Source organism: Dendrobates tinctorius, unplaced genomic scaffold (genome assembly GCF_039654945.1).
Source record: "Dendrobates tinctorius isolate UK_male_01 unplaced genomic scaffold, ASM3965494v1 ptg000366l, whole genome shotgun sequence".
NCBI classification, from domain to species: domain Eukaryota; kingdom Metazoa; phylum Chordata; class Amphibia; order Anura; family Dendrobatidae; genus Dendrobates; species Dendrobates tinctorius.
The window spans coordinates 1,580,990-1,598,534 of NW_027362032.1; the positions used below are offsets into that span (position 1 = coordinate 1,580,990).

Here is a 17,545-nt window from a genome sequence, read left to right on the forward strand (position 1 = left end):
TCACCACAAACACTTCCCATAGATTTTATTATCCATCACTGTTATTAACCCCTTAACGACCGCCGATATGCCTTTTAATGGCGGTAATTAAGGGTACTAAAACCACAGCGCCGTTAATTCACGGCGCTGTGATTTAAGTGAATAGCGCCCCCCAGTGTCGGATTTTCTCCGGGATCTCGGCTGCTAGGGGTAGCCGAGACCCCAGAGAACATGAATCGGTCAGTTTTTACCGACCCCCACTTTTGTGATCGCCGTTATTAACCCTATAACGGCGACCGCAAAAAAAAAAAGCCGCGATTTTACATTTAATTTCTCTCTCATCTGATGTGATCGCACATCAGAGGAGAGAGAAATAGGGTCCCTGATCCCCCCCCGGTACCTCTCCGTGGCCCTCCATCCCCTCCCGGTGGTCCCACGTCCCGCCGGCATCCTCCGATGGGCGCCGCCATCTTGAAAAATGGCGGGCGCATGCGCAGTGCGCCCGCCGGGAATCTGCCGGCTCCGGCTGGCAGATTCCATTCATTATTTTGATCACTATGATAAACGATCATAGTGATCAAAATAAAAAAAAAGTACATAACCTCCCCGTTTATCACTCCCTTATAGAGGCCAATATAATGAAATAAAGAAAATATTTTTTTTTTCAGTTTTCCATTAGGGTTAGGGTTAGGGTTGGGCTAGGGTTAGGGTAGGGTTAGGGCTAGGGTTAGGGTTGGGCTAGGGTTAGGGTTGGGCTAGGGTTAGGGTTGGGCTAGGGTTAGGGTTGGGCTAGGGTTAGGGCTAGGGTTAGGCTAGGGTTAGGGTTGTGCTAGGGCTAGAGTTAGGGCTCGGGTCATGACTAGGGTTAGAATTAGGGTTAGGGCGAACTAGAATTAGGGTTAGAATTAGGATTAGGGATTAGGGTTGGGATTAGGGTTAGGGTTGGGATTAGGGTTAGGGGTGTGTTGGGGTTAGGGTTGGAGCAAGAATTGAGGGGTTTCCACTATTTGCCAACTTTGGGGGTCTAAAAATTGGGGTCTAAAAAATCACTTTTGTGGAAATAAAAAAAGACTTTTTATTTTCACGGCTCTGCATTTATAAACTTTTGTGAAGCGCTTGGGGGTTCAAAGTGCTCACCACACATCTAGATAAGTTCCTTAGGGGGTCTAATTTCCAAAATGGGGTCACTTGTGGGGGGTTTCCACTGTTTAGGCCCTTCAGGGGCTCTGCAAGTGCAACATGATGCCCGCAGACCATTCCATCAAAGTCTGCATTCCAAAATGGCACTCCTTCCCTTCCGAGCTCTCCCATGCGCCCAAACAGTGGTTCCCCCCCACATGTGGTGTATCGGCGTACTCAGGACAAATCGCATAACAACTGTGCGGGTATGATTTCTCCTGCTACCCTTGTAAAAATAAAAATTTGGGGGCGAAAAGATCATTTTTGTGGAAAAAAAATGGATTTTTTATTTTCACGGCTCTACGTTATAAACTTCTGTGAAGCACTTGAAGGTTCAAAGTGCTCACCACACATCTAGATAAGTTCCTTAATGGGTCTAGTTTCCAAAATGGGGTCACTTGTGGGGGGTTTCCACTGTTTAGGCCCATCAGGGTCTCCTGCCCGACATGAAATGACACATGGTTTACATATAGTTAACCATTTCATTTCATGTTTTGTTTTTTTTATGTCTATCACTATTAATTATATGAGGGCTTGTAGGTTAAATTTTGGGCTTGTAGGGGTTCATTTAAGGGGTTAATTCGTTGTATTAAATTGCGGAGACTCCCGCTGACGTCACTGAGGCTGCAGAGAGTCCCCATAATTTACAACAAATTAACCCCTTAAATGAACCCCTACAAGCCCAAAATTTAACCCACAAGCCCTCATATAATTAATAGTGAGAGACATAAAATAAAAAACATGAAATGAAATGGTTAACTATATGTAAACCATGCGTCATTTCATGTCGGGCAGGAGCAGAATTATACAAAAGCCGGCTAATGTGTCAGCGGCTATTCTGCAATTAAGAACTGTATGAACTAGAAATATAGATATTAATGTGTCTCTATAACATGTATAAAATATATATATATATTTAATGTGTCTATATCTATTAATTCGTTGCTTTATTTAACTGAACACTGTGATTTTACTGTCTTTAGGGAAAAAAAATTGCCGGCTTTTGGTGCGATTTTTATCGCAACTCACACATCGGTTCCGTTTTTACTTCCATTTTTTCTCGCCCCCATAGACATGCATTGTCGAATCCGATCCGAAAATCGGTGACAATCGCAGCATGCTGCGATTGTCTCGGTCAGAGGATCGGATGCGATAAAAAATCGCATGATGGGAGCTGCCCCATAGAATAACATGGGTTCGAATGCAATGCGATTTTTTATCGCATTGCATTCGACCGTTTTAATTGCTAGTGTGACCCCGGCCTTAGAGAGGTATTCACACAGTGTAGGTACCCATCAGATTTGAGGCTGCCTTGACGATGGCTGGTGGGCAGATATTTGGCCAAATTTTATGCTAAGAGTCTCATATATTTTTTCTATAATTCTAAAGCTGTATTGCAAATCTAATTACATATATTCCACATTGACATGCCTTAGCATGATAGAGTGCAACCATTCTTTGTATATAGTTTTATCCTTTTGTCAGCAATCATGAGGAATGACAAGAGACAACCCATTTAAGAAGATTTAATTGTGGTTAAATCTAGTCAAACATTATGAACAGAAAAAAGTCTTCTCCCCTATGTGACGTCTCTGATGTTTATTAACAGTTGATTTAAAAGTAAAATATTTCCCACATTAAGAAAATGTAAAAGGCTTCTCCTCTGTGTGACTGCTCTGATGGCGATTAAGAAGCGCTTTCTGGTTAAATATTTCCCACATTAACAGGAAAAAGGTTTCTCCCCTGTGTGGGTTCTCTGGTGCTTAACACAATTTGATTTATTGGTAAAACATTTTCCACATTCTGAACAGGAAAAAGGCTTCTCCCCTGTGTGAGTTCTCTGGTGCTTTACACAATCTGATTTATTGTTAAAGCATTTCCCACATTCTGAACAGAAAAAAGGCTTCTCCCCTGTGTGAGTTCTCTGGTGCTTAACGCAATATGATTTAGTGTTAAAACATTTCCCACATTCCAAACATGAAAAAGATTTCTCCCCTGTGTGAGTTCTCTGGTGGGTAGCAAAATCTGATTTATGTGCAAAACATTTCCCACATTCTGAACAGGAAAAAGGCTTCTCCCCTGTGTGAGTTCTCTGGTGGGTAACAAAATTTGATTTCTGTGCAAAATATTTCCCACATTCTGAACAAGAAAAAGGCTTCTCCCCTGTGTGAGTTCTGTGGTGGGTAACAAAATTTGATTTATGTGCAAAATATTTCCCACATTCTGAACAGGAAAAAGGCTTCTCCCCTGTGTGAGTTCTCTGGTGTATAACAAAATTAGATTTCTTGTTAAAGCATTTCCCACATTCTGAACATGAAAATGGCTTCTTTGCTTTAGGAGCAGTTTGTTTTTTATTGCCTCCTTTGTGACTTTGATTTCCCTTAGTAGTCAGTAATGAATCAGAAGATGGGACCTGTTTCATAAGACCAGATAACAGATCTTTGCTGTGAATGGATGATGATATATCTGGACTAACAGCAATCCCTTCAGTTATATCTTGTAGGATTTCAAGATCATCAAATTTAAAAACTGAAGATGTCAGCTGTCCCTCTGATCTTCTGGTACAGTCATCTGCTAAGATAAAAAACAATTATTTTTTAATAAAATATCCTTGAGTTTTATATTTTTGAACATTTCTACTTAAACTGTCCATAAAAACGGCAAGCTATGTAAAAAACTTTCATTATTTACCAAGACAATGACAGTTCACAGTCTAATAGAAAACCTTGTTGGATGAACCAGTAGTGTGTGGTGTTCAACTGTTGGTTCATTCTGCCTCCCAAATATCGAATAAAAAGAAACCAATCAATGTTATGTAGGTGAAAATAATACCAATTCTCATCTCACAAAAACAGGTCCCCACTCAGGTCCATCATCTGTCAATGGAAAAACAGAGGTTCCCACACTATTAGTGGCTCAAAGGCTGTTGAAAAGCAACAAGGTTTCTATAAACCAATCCGGCAAAATCCGCTCTCACTTCGGAGTCTTGCAGTGTGCGCAAACAACATTTAGGATCCCTGTATTTAGCAATATTATAGTGAGAAGAATCCACTTAATTTTTGGTGTGTGTCTCCTGGAGCACAATCTGGGCACTATGTGCTGGGTAATAAAATGGCAAATGTGTAATTTTCACTCTCCAACATCCACTGTGTGTTAATTTCCAGAAAGTGACTGTGGAGTCAAAATATTCACTCCTCCTATAGATTATAACCCTCAGTGAATTAATTTATAACATGGAATCACTTTATGGGGATTTCTACTATTCTGGTTTTCTGTCATTTAGTTATATTAGGGCTTCTGCATATGGTGTGTCCAATCTCATCTGGGATCTGTTCCTGCTGTCCAGCTGGAGTAATCTGCTCCCTACTTCAGCCAATTGGAAAGTACCACACCCTACTAAAGCGCAAAGCACATGGCCGGAATCTGCCAGATACAGCGCTGTTCTCCTCTGGTTCAGTCCTCTGTGCTCAGCTTGCGGCTTGTGTATTTATCCCCTGTTGTGACCGTGGCCCGTTTACTGACTACTCTTGTGTCTTCTGATTCTGTATTCTGTCCTTCTGGTTCTGACCCGGCTACCTGTCTATTCTTCTTGGCATCTAACACCACAGAATAGCAGGTAACACCATGGTCCAAGCCTAGGGGTCCCAGTGTAAGTCCAGATCCACGTAATGGTGTTAAAGGGCGATGAGCAAGGCAATCCTTGGGATATGGAAAGCAGAGAAGAAAGTGCCAAGCATGTTCATGGTGGACATCTTTTGAGCTGCCAGGTGACCATGAACAGTGCTCCCGATACATTATGCCTGCAAACTATTCCAGCTAGATCTGCATTCAAATAGCTAAATGGCGCTCCTTCCCTTCTGAACACTGCCATGTGCCCAGACAGTAGTGTACAACCGTATGTAGGGTATAGTGCGAAGCTGGAAAATAATTTGTAAGATCCATTTGTTTCCTATTATTGTTTGTGAAGAATTCCAAACTTACCACCACATAAAGTGACACACGTCAGATATTAATAATGGCGCCTGATTAGGAACTACTGAAATGATCAAACTCAACAGTCTTCATCAGTAATAAATGAGTAACTAGTGGTGAAACCTCTCTGGGGTAATTAGAGTATGGGTCTCGGAGACTTCACAATCTATACTATCCTAAGCTCCAATATTTCTGTCAGATGAGTTTCAAAAAGAAATATTAGGCAATTAAAGAGAACTGTGTATAAGGCCGGTTTCACTCGTCCTGATATTTCTGGTACCGGAGATGTCCATGTGTGTAACAATTGTGGCACATGTGTGTAACACTTGTGACATCCGTGTGCAGCATCAGTACCACATGGATGGCCACATGGAAGAAGCGGTACAGTAAGCGCTGTTCCCCGGTGGCGGGTGCTGAAGACGCTCTCATCATCCTCCTCTGCTCTGCCGGCAGGGAGAATGATGAGAGTTATATTAAAGTCAGAATGATGACAGCAGGTGGGGGCTTTTGGGACTATTACTCCCATCAACCTACACCTGCTGCTGCTAAGACCAGTGACAGCAGGAGCGGATGAAGGGAGTATTCCTCACCCACTGCCTGCACTATAACTAAATAAATGAATGAAAAAAACAGTGTGGATTCCCCTGTATTTTCTATAACCAGTCTGACAAAACTCACAACTGGGGGCTGTAACCCTCAACTGTCAGCTTCAGCAAGGCTGGTTATCAAGAATAGAGGGGTCCCAACACTGTTTTTTTAATTATTTAAATAATAATTTAAAAAAACAGCATGGGGTCCCACCCATTTTTGACAACTAGCATTGCTAAAGCTGACAACTGGGGGCTGGTATTCTCAGGCTTGTAAGGGGCCATGGATATTGACCCTCCCAGGATAAAAAAGCAGCTTGCAGCTGCCCAGAAAAGGCACATCTATGAGATGCGCCAATTCTGGCATTTTGCCTGACTCTTCCCACTTGCCCTGTAGTGGTGGCAAGTGGGGTTCATATTTATGGGGTTGATGTTACCCTTGTATTGTCAGGTGATATCAAGCCCACGGCTTAGTAATGGAGAGGTGTCTAGACACCTCTCCATTACTAATCCTATAGTTATATGGTAAATAAAGACACAGCCAGAATAAAGTCTTTTATTAGAAATAAAACAAAACGCAGTTTTCATTTTTTATTTAAAAATAACACAGAGAATTCTCACGGTGATCTGCTGTGAAGTCACTTAGCTTGAACTGTGGTGACCTCATCACTGCCTTTTTCCTTCGGTCCTGAGGTCACTGCAGTTCAGCCTGGCTGGAAACCTCGATGATGTCACCGCTAGGGATGGGCGAATCCTGAAATACTTGGAATCGCTAGACTCTAACGAGTCTGACTCGGAAACTTGCTACTCGATGCGAGTCTAGCGAGTCCAATGTTAATGAATGGGGATGCGAGTATTGCAGCGATTCCTGTGCTGCCATCTTTTTTGTTCCGCTTACTTCCCGCATGTGGCTGTGCACACCATGCGGGAAGTAAGCAGAACAATTGCGGATGGTACCCACGGTCCGGAGGAGAGGAGACTGTCCTCCGGGCTTTGGGCACCATATCCCTGTAAAAAATAGAATTTAAAAATAAAAAATATTGTTATTCTCACCCTCCGACGTCCCGCGCAGCCTTCCCGCCTCTCCACGCATCCGTTCCCAGTAGTCCTTTGCGAAAATGCCCGCGATGGTGTTCGTTCTCGCGGGATTGCGAAGTCTCGCGGTCATTCGCGCGATGCAGCCCCCAGCCGACAGCGGTACTGCTGTGTTATCCCTTGGAGGTAATTTTATCATTAGGAAAGGAATTTTTTTCTGTTATGCCGTTTGGCTATATGTTACCTAGGGTGCACAGGTGTTACTATCATAAGGAGATGAGGGTCTCATTTGAAATTGTCCATGTTATTATGGTATGATGTTGATTTAATTATTTATGGCAGACACATTATCTCTCTTATATATTATATATTATTGTACCGTCTGTTGACTGGCTATGCACGTTTATTTATGATCATGGCGGTGAGCCTATAACCCACTCCCTTCTTTCCCCATATCTTGGCATGTGGTTTTAAATGGTTTTCTAATAAACTTACTTTGCTATATACAATTATTGCCTATAAATCATCTTTTTGTTGAGCTTCATCTGTATTTTGATGATGGGCGTATTTAATCCATATGCACATGACCCATGAGATTTATTGGTAAATATGTGTATTCGTCTGGTTTGTTGGTTATTAGGTATGGTATAGTGTTGATTTTTATTTTTATTACAGGAGAACGAGGTCTTCGGTGGAAATAGGCGTTAGGTGAGTATAACTGTGTTTGTTATTTTTAAATAAAAAAGGAAAACTGTTTTGTTTTATTTCTAATAACAGACTTTATTTTGGCTGTGTCTTTATTTACCACTAGCTGAAGGGCTCGGCGCTGCCCGGGCATAGTAACCAACTGTGGTTAGTTATCACAAATTATAATGATTATATTGCACATAAAAACATTTCACATCATATATTCAACACTACAGATTTGCAACACAAATTAACTAAGGCTATGTGCCCACGTAGCGTTTTAAAACGCACAGTGAAAATCGGACTCCTTCCCAGAAATCGCACGTTTTTTTTCAGCGCGATTTCACCGCGATTTTCGCGTGCGATTTTCTCAAGCACTTTCCAAGCGATTTGAAGCATCGCTTGGAAAGTGATTGACAGGTTGGTCACACATAGTGTTTGACAAGTGTGAGCAGCTTTTTACTATTGAGGCCGCCTATGCAGCATCAATAGTAAAAGACAGAATGTTAAAAATGATAAAAAAATAAAAAATCGGGGTATATTTACCTTCCGGCGTCCTGCGCTGCCATCCCGGGCCTCAGCGTTCCCAGTAATGCCTTGCGAGACCTGTGATGACGTTGGTCTCGCGTTACTATAGCGATCTCACGAGACCATGTCATCACAGGACCTTGCCGCAAAGCATTACTGGGAACGCTTAGGCCGGGAATGCAGCGCGGGACATCGGAAGGTAAATATACCCCGATTTTTTATTTTTTATTCTTTTTTTTTTACAGGGGTATGGTACCCAGGGCCTGGAGGACAGTCTCCTCTCCTCCACACCGTGGGTACCAACCGCACATGAGACGCTTAACTTCCCGCATGGTGGACATAGCCACATTCCTATGGGTGCGGAATCGCGGCAATTCCCTTTACTACTTATAACTTTTATTATTGACATTTGGGATTATTTAGCGTTCAGTCAGCTGATTATAGTATGCATACTGTTTAGAATTAGTGACATTTTGGTCTATTACCTTACATGGCATGGTATAATCAGTGAATTAGATGCACTGCTTTCCCTTTACTATTCACACCTCTTGCTATTGACTTTTGGGATTACTTAGCAGTCGTCTATTCAGCTGTTCATTGTATTGAATACTGTCTATGCTAAGTGGCTGTTTGGTCTTTTGACCTTATATGATGTGGCACAATCAATGGAAAATAATGCCTTAATTTCGTTTTAGTCGAAGAATAATATATGTTTTCATATATCTGGCACTGTGCATTTTATGATAAACAATTATTTGCATATTTTTGGCATTAAACTTTGGATATATGGGCATTCATTACCTTTGTATTTTCCACTGATTTTTGCACGAGTTGTTCCGTCCTGATTTTTGAGGCATTCTGCTTAATTTTACATAAATTGTTGTTTTTAATATTTGAAACAAAAATGTTATTTTTATGGATCTCTTCTTTTGTCCTTACGTTATCATAAGGAAGGATTGGAGTTAAATATTTATGCTGAAGGGCCATATATCTTTATTGTCTCTTCTGGACATTTACTTGATGGTATATATATATATATATATATATATATATATATATATATATATATATATATATACATACACACTCACTGGCCACTTTATTAGGTACACCTGTCCAACTGTGTGTTAAGACTTAATTTCTAATCAGCCAATCACATGGCGGCAACTCAGTGCATTTAGGCATGTAGACATGGTCAAGACAATCTCCTGCAGTTCAAACCGAGCATCAGTATGGGGAAGAAAGGTGATTTGAGTGCCTTTGAACGTGGCATGATTGTTGGTGCCAGAAGGGCTGGTCTGAGTATTTCAGAAACTGCTGATCTACTGGGATTTTCACGCACAACCATCTCTAGGGTTTACAGAGAATGGTCCGAAAAAGAAAAAAAATCCAGTGAGCGGCAGTTCTGTGGCCGGAAATGCCTTGTTGATGCCAGAGGTCAGAGGAGAATGGGCAGACTGGTTCGAGCTGATAGAAAGGCAACAGTGACTCAAATTGCCACCCGTTACAACCAAGGTAGGCAGAAGAGCATCTCTGAACGCACAGTGCGTCGAACTTTGAGGCAGATGGGCTACAGCAGCAGAAGACCACACCGGGTACCACTCCTCTCAGCTAAGAACAGGAAACTGAGGCTACAATTTGCACAAGCTCATCGAAATTGGACAGTAGAAGATTGGAAAAACGTTGCCTGGTTTGATGAGTCTCGATTTCTGCTGCGACATTCGGATGGTAGGGTCAGAATTTGGCGTAAACAACATGAAAGCATGGATCCATCCTGCCTTGTATCAACGGTTCAGGCTGGTGGTGGTGGTGTCATGGTGTGGGGAATTTTTTCTTGGCACTCTTTGGGCCCCTTGGTACCAATTGAGCATCGTTGCAACGCCACAGCCTACCTGAGTATTGTTGCTGACCATGTCCATCCCTTTATGACCACAATGTACCCAACATCTGATGGCTACTTTCAGCAGGATAATGCGCCATGTCATAAAGCTCGAATCATCTCAGATTGGTTTCTTGAACATGACAATGAGTTCACTGTATCAAATGGCCTCCTCAGTCACCAGATCTCAATCCAATAGAGCATCTTTGGGATGTGGTGGAACGGGAGATTCGCACCAGGGATGTGCAGCCGACAAATCTGCGCCAACTGTGTGATGCCATCATGTCAATATGGTCCAAAATCTCTGAGGAATGCTTCCAGCACCTTGTTGAATCTCTGCCACGAAGAATTGAGGCAGTTCTGAAGGCAAAAGGGGGTCCAACCCGTTACTAGCATGGTGTACCTAATAAAGTGGCCAGTGAGTGTGTATATATATATATATATATATATATATATATATACACACACACACACACACACACACACATGCACTACCATTCAAAAGTTTAGGGTCACTGAGAAATTTCCATATTTTTGAAAGAAAAGCAGTTTTTTACAATGACGCTAACATTAAATGATTCAGAAATACATTCTATACATTGTTAATGTGGTAAATGACTTTTCTAGCTGCAAACGTCTGGTTTGTAATGCAATATCGTCATAGGTGTATAGAGGCCCATTTCCAACAACCATCACTCCAGTGTTCTTATGGCACTTTGTTTGCTAACTGTGTAAGAAGGCTAATGGATGGTTAGAATACCCTTGAAAACCCTTGTGCAAGTATGTTAGCACAGCTGAAAACAGTTTGGCTGATTAGAGAAGCTATAAAACTGACCTTCCTTTGAGCTAGTTGAGAATCTGAAGCATTACATTTGTTGGTTCCATTAAACTCTCAAAATGGCCAGAAAAAAAGAACTTTCATGTGAAACTCTACAATCTATTCTTGTTCTTAGAAACGAAGACTATTCCATGCGAGAAATTGACAAGAAATTGAAGATTTCCTACAACGGTGTGTACTTCTCCCTTCAGAGGAGAGCACAAACAGGCTCTAACCAGAGTAGAAAGAGAAGTGGGAGGCCCCGCTGCACAACTGAGCAACAAGACAAGTACATTAGAGTCTGTAGTTTGAGAAATTGTCACCTCACAGGTCCTCAACTGGCAGCTTCATTAAATAGTACACGCAAAACGCCAGTATCAACGTCTACAGTGAAGAGGCGACTCCGGGATGCTGGCCTTCAGGGCAGAGTGGTAAAGAAAAAGCCATATCTGAGACTGGCTAATAAAAGGAAAAGATTAATATGGGCAAAAGAACACAGACATTGGACAGAGGAAGATTGGAAAAAAGTGTTATGAACAGACGAATCCAAGTGTGAGGTGTTTGGATCACACAGAAGAACATTTGTGAGACGCAGAACAACTGAAAAGATGCTGGAAGAGTGCCTGACGCCATCTGTCAAGCATGGTGGAGGTAATGTGATGTCTGGGGTTGCTTTGGTGCTGCTAAAGTGGGAGATTTGCACAAGGTAAAAGGGATTTTGAATAAGGAAGGCTATCACTCCATTTTGCATCGCCATACCCTGTGGACAGTGCTTGATTGGAGCCAATTTCATCCTACAACGGGTCAATGATCCAAAGCACACCTCCAAATTATGCAAGAACTATTTAGGGAAGAAGCGCCAATTTCATCCTACAACGGGTCAATGATCCAAAGCACACCTCCAAATTATGCAAGAACTATTTAGGGAAGAAGCAGATAGCTGGTATTCTATCTGTAATGGAGTGGCCAGCGCAGTCACCAGATCTCAACCCCATTGAGCTGTTGTGGGAGCAGCTTGACCGTATGGTACGCATGCCAATGGTCTGCAATGCTGGACTTGCTGCAAAGGGAGCATTCTTTGACGAAAGAAAAATTTGAAGGAGAAAATTATTATTTCAAATAAAAATCTTTTTTTCCAACCTTGTCAATGTCTGGACGAGATTTTAAATTAATTTGGCAACTCATTTGATTAATAAAAGTATGAGTTTTCATAGAAAACACAGTTGTCTGGGTGACCCCAAACTTTTGAACGGTAGTGTATATACATATATATACACACACACACACACACATACACACACGTAATTATCCCTTGATTAGAAGATTCACTGACAAAATGATAAAACTAAACTTTATTAATTCCAAATGTAAAACTATAATTCACTCCCTGAAGGTTAGTCAGAAGGTGACTATTAGAAAAAACATGTACCCCACATCTCAGCATATAGGGTAAGGTGACGTATACACACTCTCTCTAAGCCTCACATTTCTACGGGTTTCATCGTCCTCACCAAAGGCGACTCATCAGGAGACTATTTATTATTGATCTATATTCAAGCAGGACTAGATGAAGAAAACCCTAAAATCATGTTATCTGAAACAGTCAGAAAGCTAGCCACATATTGTCAGATCCCAGACCTCAAACTATATACTGTGTAAGTTTATAAGCCCCTCCAGTGTCAGGAATAGATAGTATGTGATAATACCGTATATACCGCTCAGGGAACACTTACCTTTCAGAGATAATTTCCATATTCATACTAAATAATGGCACAGATCTCCCAGACATTATGATTGCACATATCCCTAGTCTTTATAACGATATTGCACTCATTCCCTGACAGACCGCAGCATGGCCATTAGTTAGAAGCTGCTAATGATCTTTGGAGCAGGTACGTTTTCCCTGAGTGGTACATATTGGGCCGTCTGAAGACTGAGTTTAGTCTAGGACAATTTGTCTGCACTACTAATTAACAGCTGTTACATTACCAAACTAGGGCAGTCCCTATAGGAGAAAACACAAGAATTATACTGTATTATCACATACTATCTATTCCTGACACTGGAGTGGCTTATAAACTTACACAGTATATAGTCTGAGGTCTGGGATCTGCCAATATGGGGCTAGTTTTCTGACTGTTTCGGATAACATGATTTTAGTTTTTTGTCTAGTCTCTCTTGAATATAGGTCAATATTAAATAGTCTCCTGATGAGTCGCCTTTGGTGAGGACGATGAAACCCGTAGAAATGAGAGGCTTGGAAATGTGGGATATATGTTTTGTCTATTAAGCTATGTGCACACGGTGCGTATTCTGCTTTGGAATTTTCCACGCAAAATTTACTAAATCCGCAGGTCAAATGACCTGCATTTTTCCTGCAGATTTAGTGCATTTTTTGTGCGATTTTACTGCATATTTTGTGCGGTTTTCCCCTGCGGTTTTCCCCCTGCAGATTTCTAGAATGGAGCAGGTGGAAAACTGCAGCAAACCGGCACAAAAGAAGTGACATGCTGCATTTTTCATTCCACACCAAATCTGCACGGAAAAAAACGCAGCATGTGCACTGCGGATTTTGTTTTACATAGCCTTTAATGCTACTGTACATCACATGCAGTTCTGCTGCGAATCCGCAGGGCCAAATGCGCTGTGGATCTGCAGCAGAATTCGCACCATGTGCACATAGCCTCAATCACCTTCTGACTAACCTTCAAGGGGTGAATTATTTGTATAATTTTACATTTGAAATTAATAAAGTTTAGTTTTATCCTTTTGTCAGCAAACATGAGGAATGACAAGAGACAACCTATTTAAGAAGATTCAATTTTGGTTAAAACTATTCCAACATTATGAACAAAAAAAAGGCTTCTCCCCTATGTGACATCTCTGATGTTTATTAACAGTTGATTTCCAAGTAAAATATTTCCTACATTAAGAAAATGAAAAAGGTTTCTCCCCTGTGTGACTGCTGTGATGCTTAACAAAATATGATTTGTGCGCAAAATATTTCCCACATTCTGAACAGGAAAAAGGTTTCTCCCCTGTGTGAATTCTCTGGTGATTAACTAAATCTGATTTCTTGTTAAAACATTTCCCACATTCTGTACAAGAAAAAGGCTTCTCCCCTGTGTGGGTTCTATAGTGAGTAACAAAATTTGATTTCTCGTTAAAACATTTCCCACATTCTGAACAGGAAAAAGGCTTCTCCCCTGTGTGGGTTCTTTGATGGCGATCAAGACGTGTTTTCCCTTGAAAACATTTTCCACATTCTGAACATGAAAAAGCTTCTCCCCTGTGTGAGTTCTATGGTGAGAAACAAGCAGTGATTTATGTGCAAAACATTTCCCACATTGTGAACATGAAAAAGGTTTCTCTCCTGCGTGAGTTATTTGGTGTGCAACAAGACTCCCTTTTTGGTTAAAACATTTTCCACATTCTGGACAGGAAAAAGGCTTTTCCCCTGCGTGAGTTTTTTGGTGTTGAACAAGATTCCCTTTCTGGTTAAAACATTTTCCACATTCTGAACAGGAAAAAGGCTTCTCCCCTGTGTGAGTTCTTTGGTGCTTAACAAGATTCCCTTTCTGGTTAAAACATTTTCCACATTCTGAACATGAAAAAGGCTTCTGCCCTGTGTGCGTTCTATGGTGTGTAGCACAAAGTTATTTCTTGTTAAAACATTTCCCACATTCTGAACATGAGAATGACTTCTTTGCTTTAGGAGCAGTTTGTTTTGTAATGCCTCTTTTGTGACTTTGATTTTCCTTAGTAGTCAGTAATGAATCAGAAGATGGGACCTGTTTCATAGGATCAGATGACAGATCTTTGCTGTGAATGGATGATGGTATATCTGGAGTAATAGAAATCACTTCAGTTGTATCTTGTAGGATCTTAAGATCATCAAATTTAAAAATTGAAGATGTCAGCTGTCCCTCTGATCTCCTGGTACAGTCATCTAAGATAAAAAAAACAACATTTTTTTTAAATAAAATATCCTTGAGTTTTATATTTTTGATCATTTCTACTTAAACTGTACATAAAAATGGCAAGCTATGTAAAAAACTTTATTTACCAAGACAATGACAGTTCACAGTCTAATAGAAAACCTTGTTGGATGAGCCAGTAGTGTGTGGTGTTCAACTGTTTGTTCATTCTGCCTCCCAAATATCAAATAAAAAGAAATCAATCAATGATATGTAGGCGAAAATAATACCAATTTTCATCTCACAAAAAACAAGTCCCCACTCAGGTCCATCATCTGTCAATGGAAAAACAGATAAGGCATGTGATGTACAATGTCTGTGAGGTATGGGGTTTTGTCCACAAAATATGATGTTTTCTGTTGTAACTTTCCAGAAAGATCCGGCAGATATGACAATCCAGGCTGCTAGCTCTGCAGCTTCATTCCTCCTCCCTTCACACACACACAGAGCAGTGCCACCCCCCCTCCTCTACAGCCTGTGTTCGCACTAGTAATAGGAGACCCCCCTGCTGTTACAACCATTTGTTTCCTTCTCTCCTCTTCAGAGCGGGAAAAACTTCTTTGTTTGAAACGAATAAAACTATGAGAGACTATACCATAAGAACCAAATACCCTAGAGATATGAAAATCACATTTTTGTAATCCGGACGGTCACAGCGTCGCTACCGTGGTTCTGGCGAAGCGTAATCCTTTCAGAACCTGAGATATGTGTTCCAGCTAAACGGTGTATCAGAACTACTGCATATTTGGTCTTGAATTATTGTACTCAACAAATCACAACCAATGATGCCCTATATGTGTCTGTGCGGGCTGCCCCCACGGAGTTATGATTAGTATAAGTTTTCTAGTGTAATTCTACATCCAAAAGAGAGAGGTGGGATTAACCCAGCATGCATTTCTCCGTGATGTCACATAGCAAGTCTTTAAAGCATTTCCTGGACAAAACCAGAGCAGAACAGCTCAAGTCGTCGTGCTAGAAAGACCCAGATGAGCGGAGAAGTGCAGCTCCGCCTCCACCCACCTTAGCCGCATGGTCTGCCTAACAACAATATGGAACCGTGAGTATAATCTCTTTGTTTTCTCCACTTTTATTTTATACCTGTACTGTACATATTTTATGTCTCAATTTTATAGCAACTTTTATCTGTAATCACTGTCCTCTTTCGGAAAATAAATGAAATAATTATTTAGATCTGTCTCTATGCTCTAAGACTCGAACTATACGCCTTTGATAGATAATGGCTACTAATTCAAGGGGTTTGCCACGGACCCTCTTAATTTAACACTGTGAATTAAGTAACCGTGACTGGTGGCAGCGCGTTGTGCACGGCTATTGCGGCTTGCTGGCAGTCTAGAAGGGTCTTATAGAGCTGAATAAGGGTCTGCGGCACCAGCATTCATAATTCCCTTACTGCAGAAGCCTAATTGCCGGTTCACAACAGGCAGCCCGTCCGGCGACCAATTATCCTAGGTGCAGTTCCCTGACTGACCTGAGGGTAAGGGGGGCGCCGGAGAGCTGCAAGTTCAAAAGTGGAACTGAGAAAGTGGGATATACATAAATCCCCGCAGTACTTGGAAGATTGATAGCAGTGGTGGGGCATCCAAATTAAACTCCCCCTGCGGCAAATTGTAGAGCGAGATTAGCTTGCTGGATATTTTTGGTCACATGGTGCCAGTGTTGGGATAACTAAGATAAGCCCCACTGCGCCTGTGATAGCCGTGTGCCGGCATTGTGTCACGCCCCTCCGTCCGCTGATACACCGGTGTCAGTGGTGGGATTGTGACAGTGGTGACACAGGGTCCGCTGTCCGTCGCGTTTTGGTGGCAGCGGGACCCCCGTTAGTGTCGCCCGTAAGTGGATGAACGGCGGTGGGCTGTTCGTCACATATTGGTGGCAGAGCGGTGGGATAATCCTAGAGCATTAGTGATTTGGTTTGAGCAATCATTCCTCTCACTAAAGACCTGCACGGTTCCTGCGGGAATCCTGCATCATAGGTTTTGGAGAACAGACTCAGTGGTTACTAGTCCTGAGACATTAGTGTGTACTTGCAAGTATTCCCTCCCTTTTTCTCCGTTTTTCTTTTCTGTCTTTTATTTGGCAACCATGGCTACGATGGGAGCAGAGTGGTATAAGCAGCATAACAAGGCATCTCTTATTGCCCTCTGCGGGGTGTGGCGGATCGACACCACGAACAAAAAACAAAGCCCAAATGATCGCGGCTCTGGTGCAACGGGAAAACGACCAGAGCCCAGCGAACGCAGAAGCGGGCTCAAGTAACAATGGGGCTGCAGCAGAGGCTCCACTCATGAGCGCTGGCCCCACATTCAACCATAACGGGGTGGACCCCTATCTGCAAATGGCCTTGGACGAACTCCCTGCCGAAGACAGTGAGGGTCGTCTGACACTGATCCGGCAATATCGGCAGGAGGCCCAGGCCGAGCATCAAGCCCAGGCTGAGAGAGCCGAACGTGAGCGTCAATCCCAGGCTGAGAGAGCTGAGCGCCATGCAGAAGCTCAGAGGGCCCATGAGCTGGAGATGCTCCAGCGGGGGTGGAATGCCCCCACAGCCCGAACCAGTGAGCCCAGCAGCGTCCAGACTCCTAAACCCCGGACAGAGCATTTTCCCGTGATGGAAAAGGACGGGGACTTGGACACGTTTCTGCGAGCCTTTGAGAAAGCCTGCAGACAGTACCGACTGCCCGAAGACCAATGGGCCAGGTACTTGACCCCAGGGCTAAAAGGCAAAGCTCTGGAGGCGTTTGCTTCTCTTCCGCAAGCGCATGATGATGACTATCGCGCCATAAAAGAGGCGCTGATCGCCAAATATCGGCTGACACCTGAGGTATACCGAAAGAAGTTCCGACACCTCCAACGTGGCCCACATGATAGCTACAGTGATGTGGTG

At 42.3% G+C, this 17,545-nt stretch overlaps 1 protein-coding gene across 1 annotated transcript in view; it reads right to left on the reverse strand.

Annotated features, from left to right (window-relative positions):
• Window positions 1-2,668: 2,668 nt before the first annotated feature.
• The window catches only part of LOC141075657 (uncharacterized), a 206,735-nt gene continuing 191,858 nt past the window's right edge, over window positions 2,669-17,545 (reverse strand). Inside the window, exon 2 of the mRNA XM_073562767.1 lies at window positions 2,669-3,729. Coding sequence (XP_073418868.1) covers window positions 2,879-3,580 — 702 coding nt within the window. The 5' untranslated portion in view covers window positions 3,581-3,729 and the 3' untranslated portion in view covers window positions 2,669-2,878. The remainder of the gene's footprint in view (window positions 3,730-17,545) is intronic.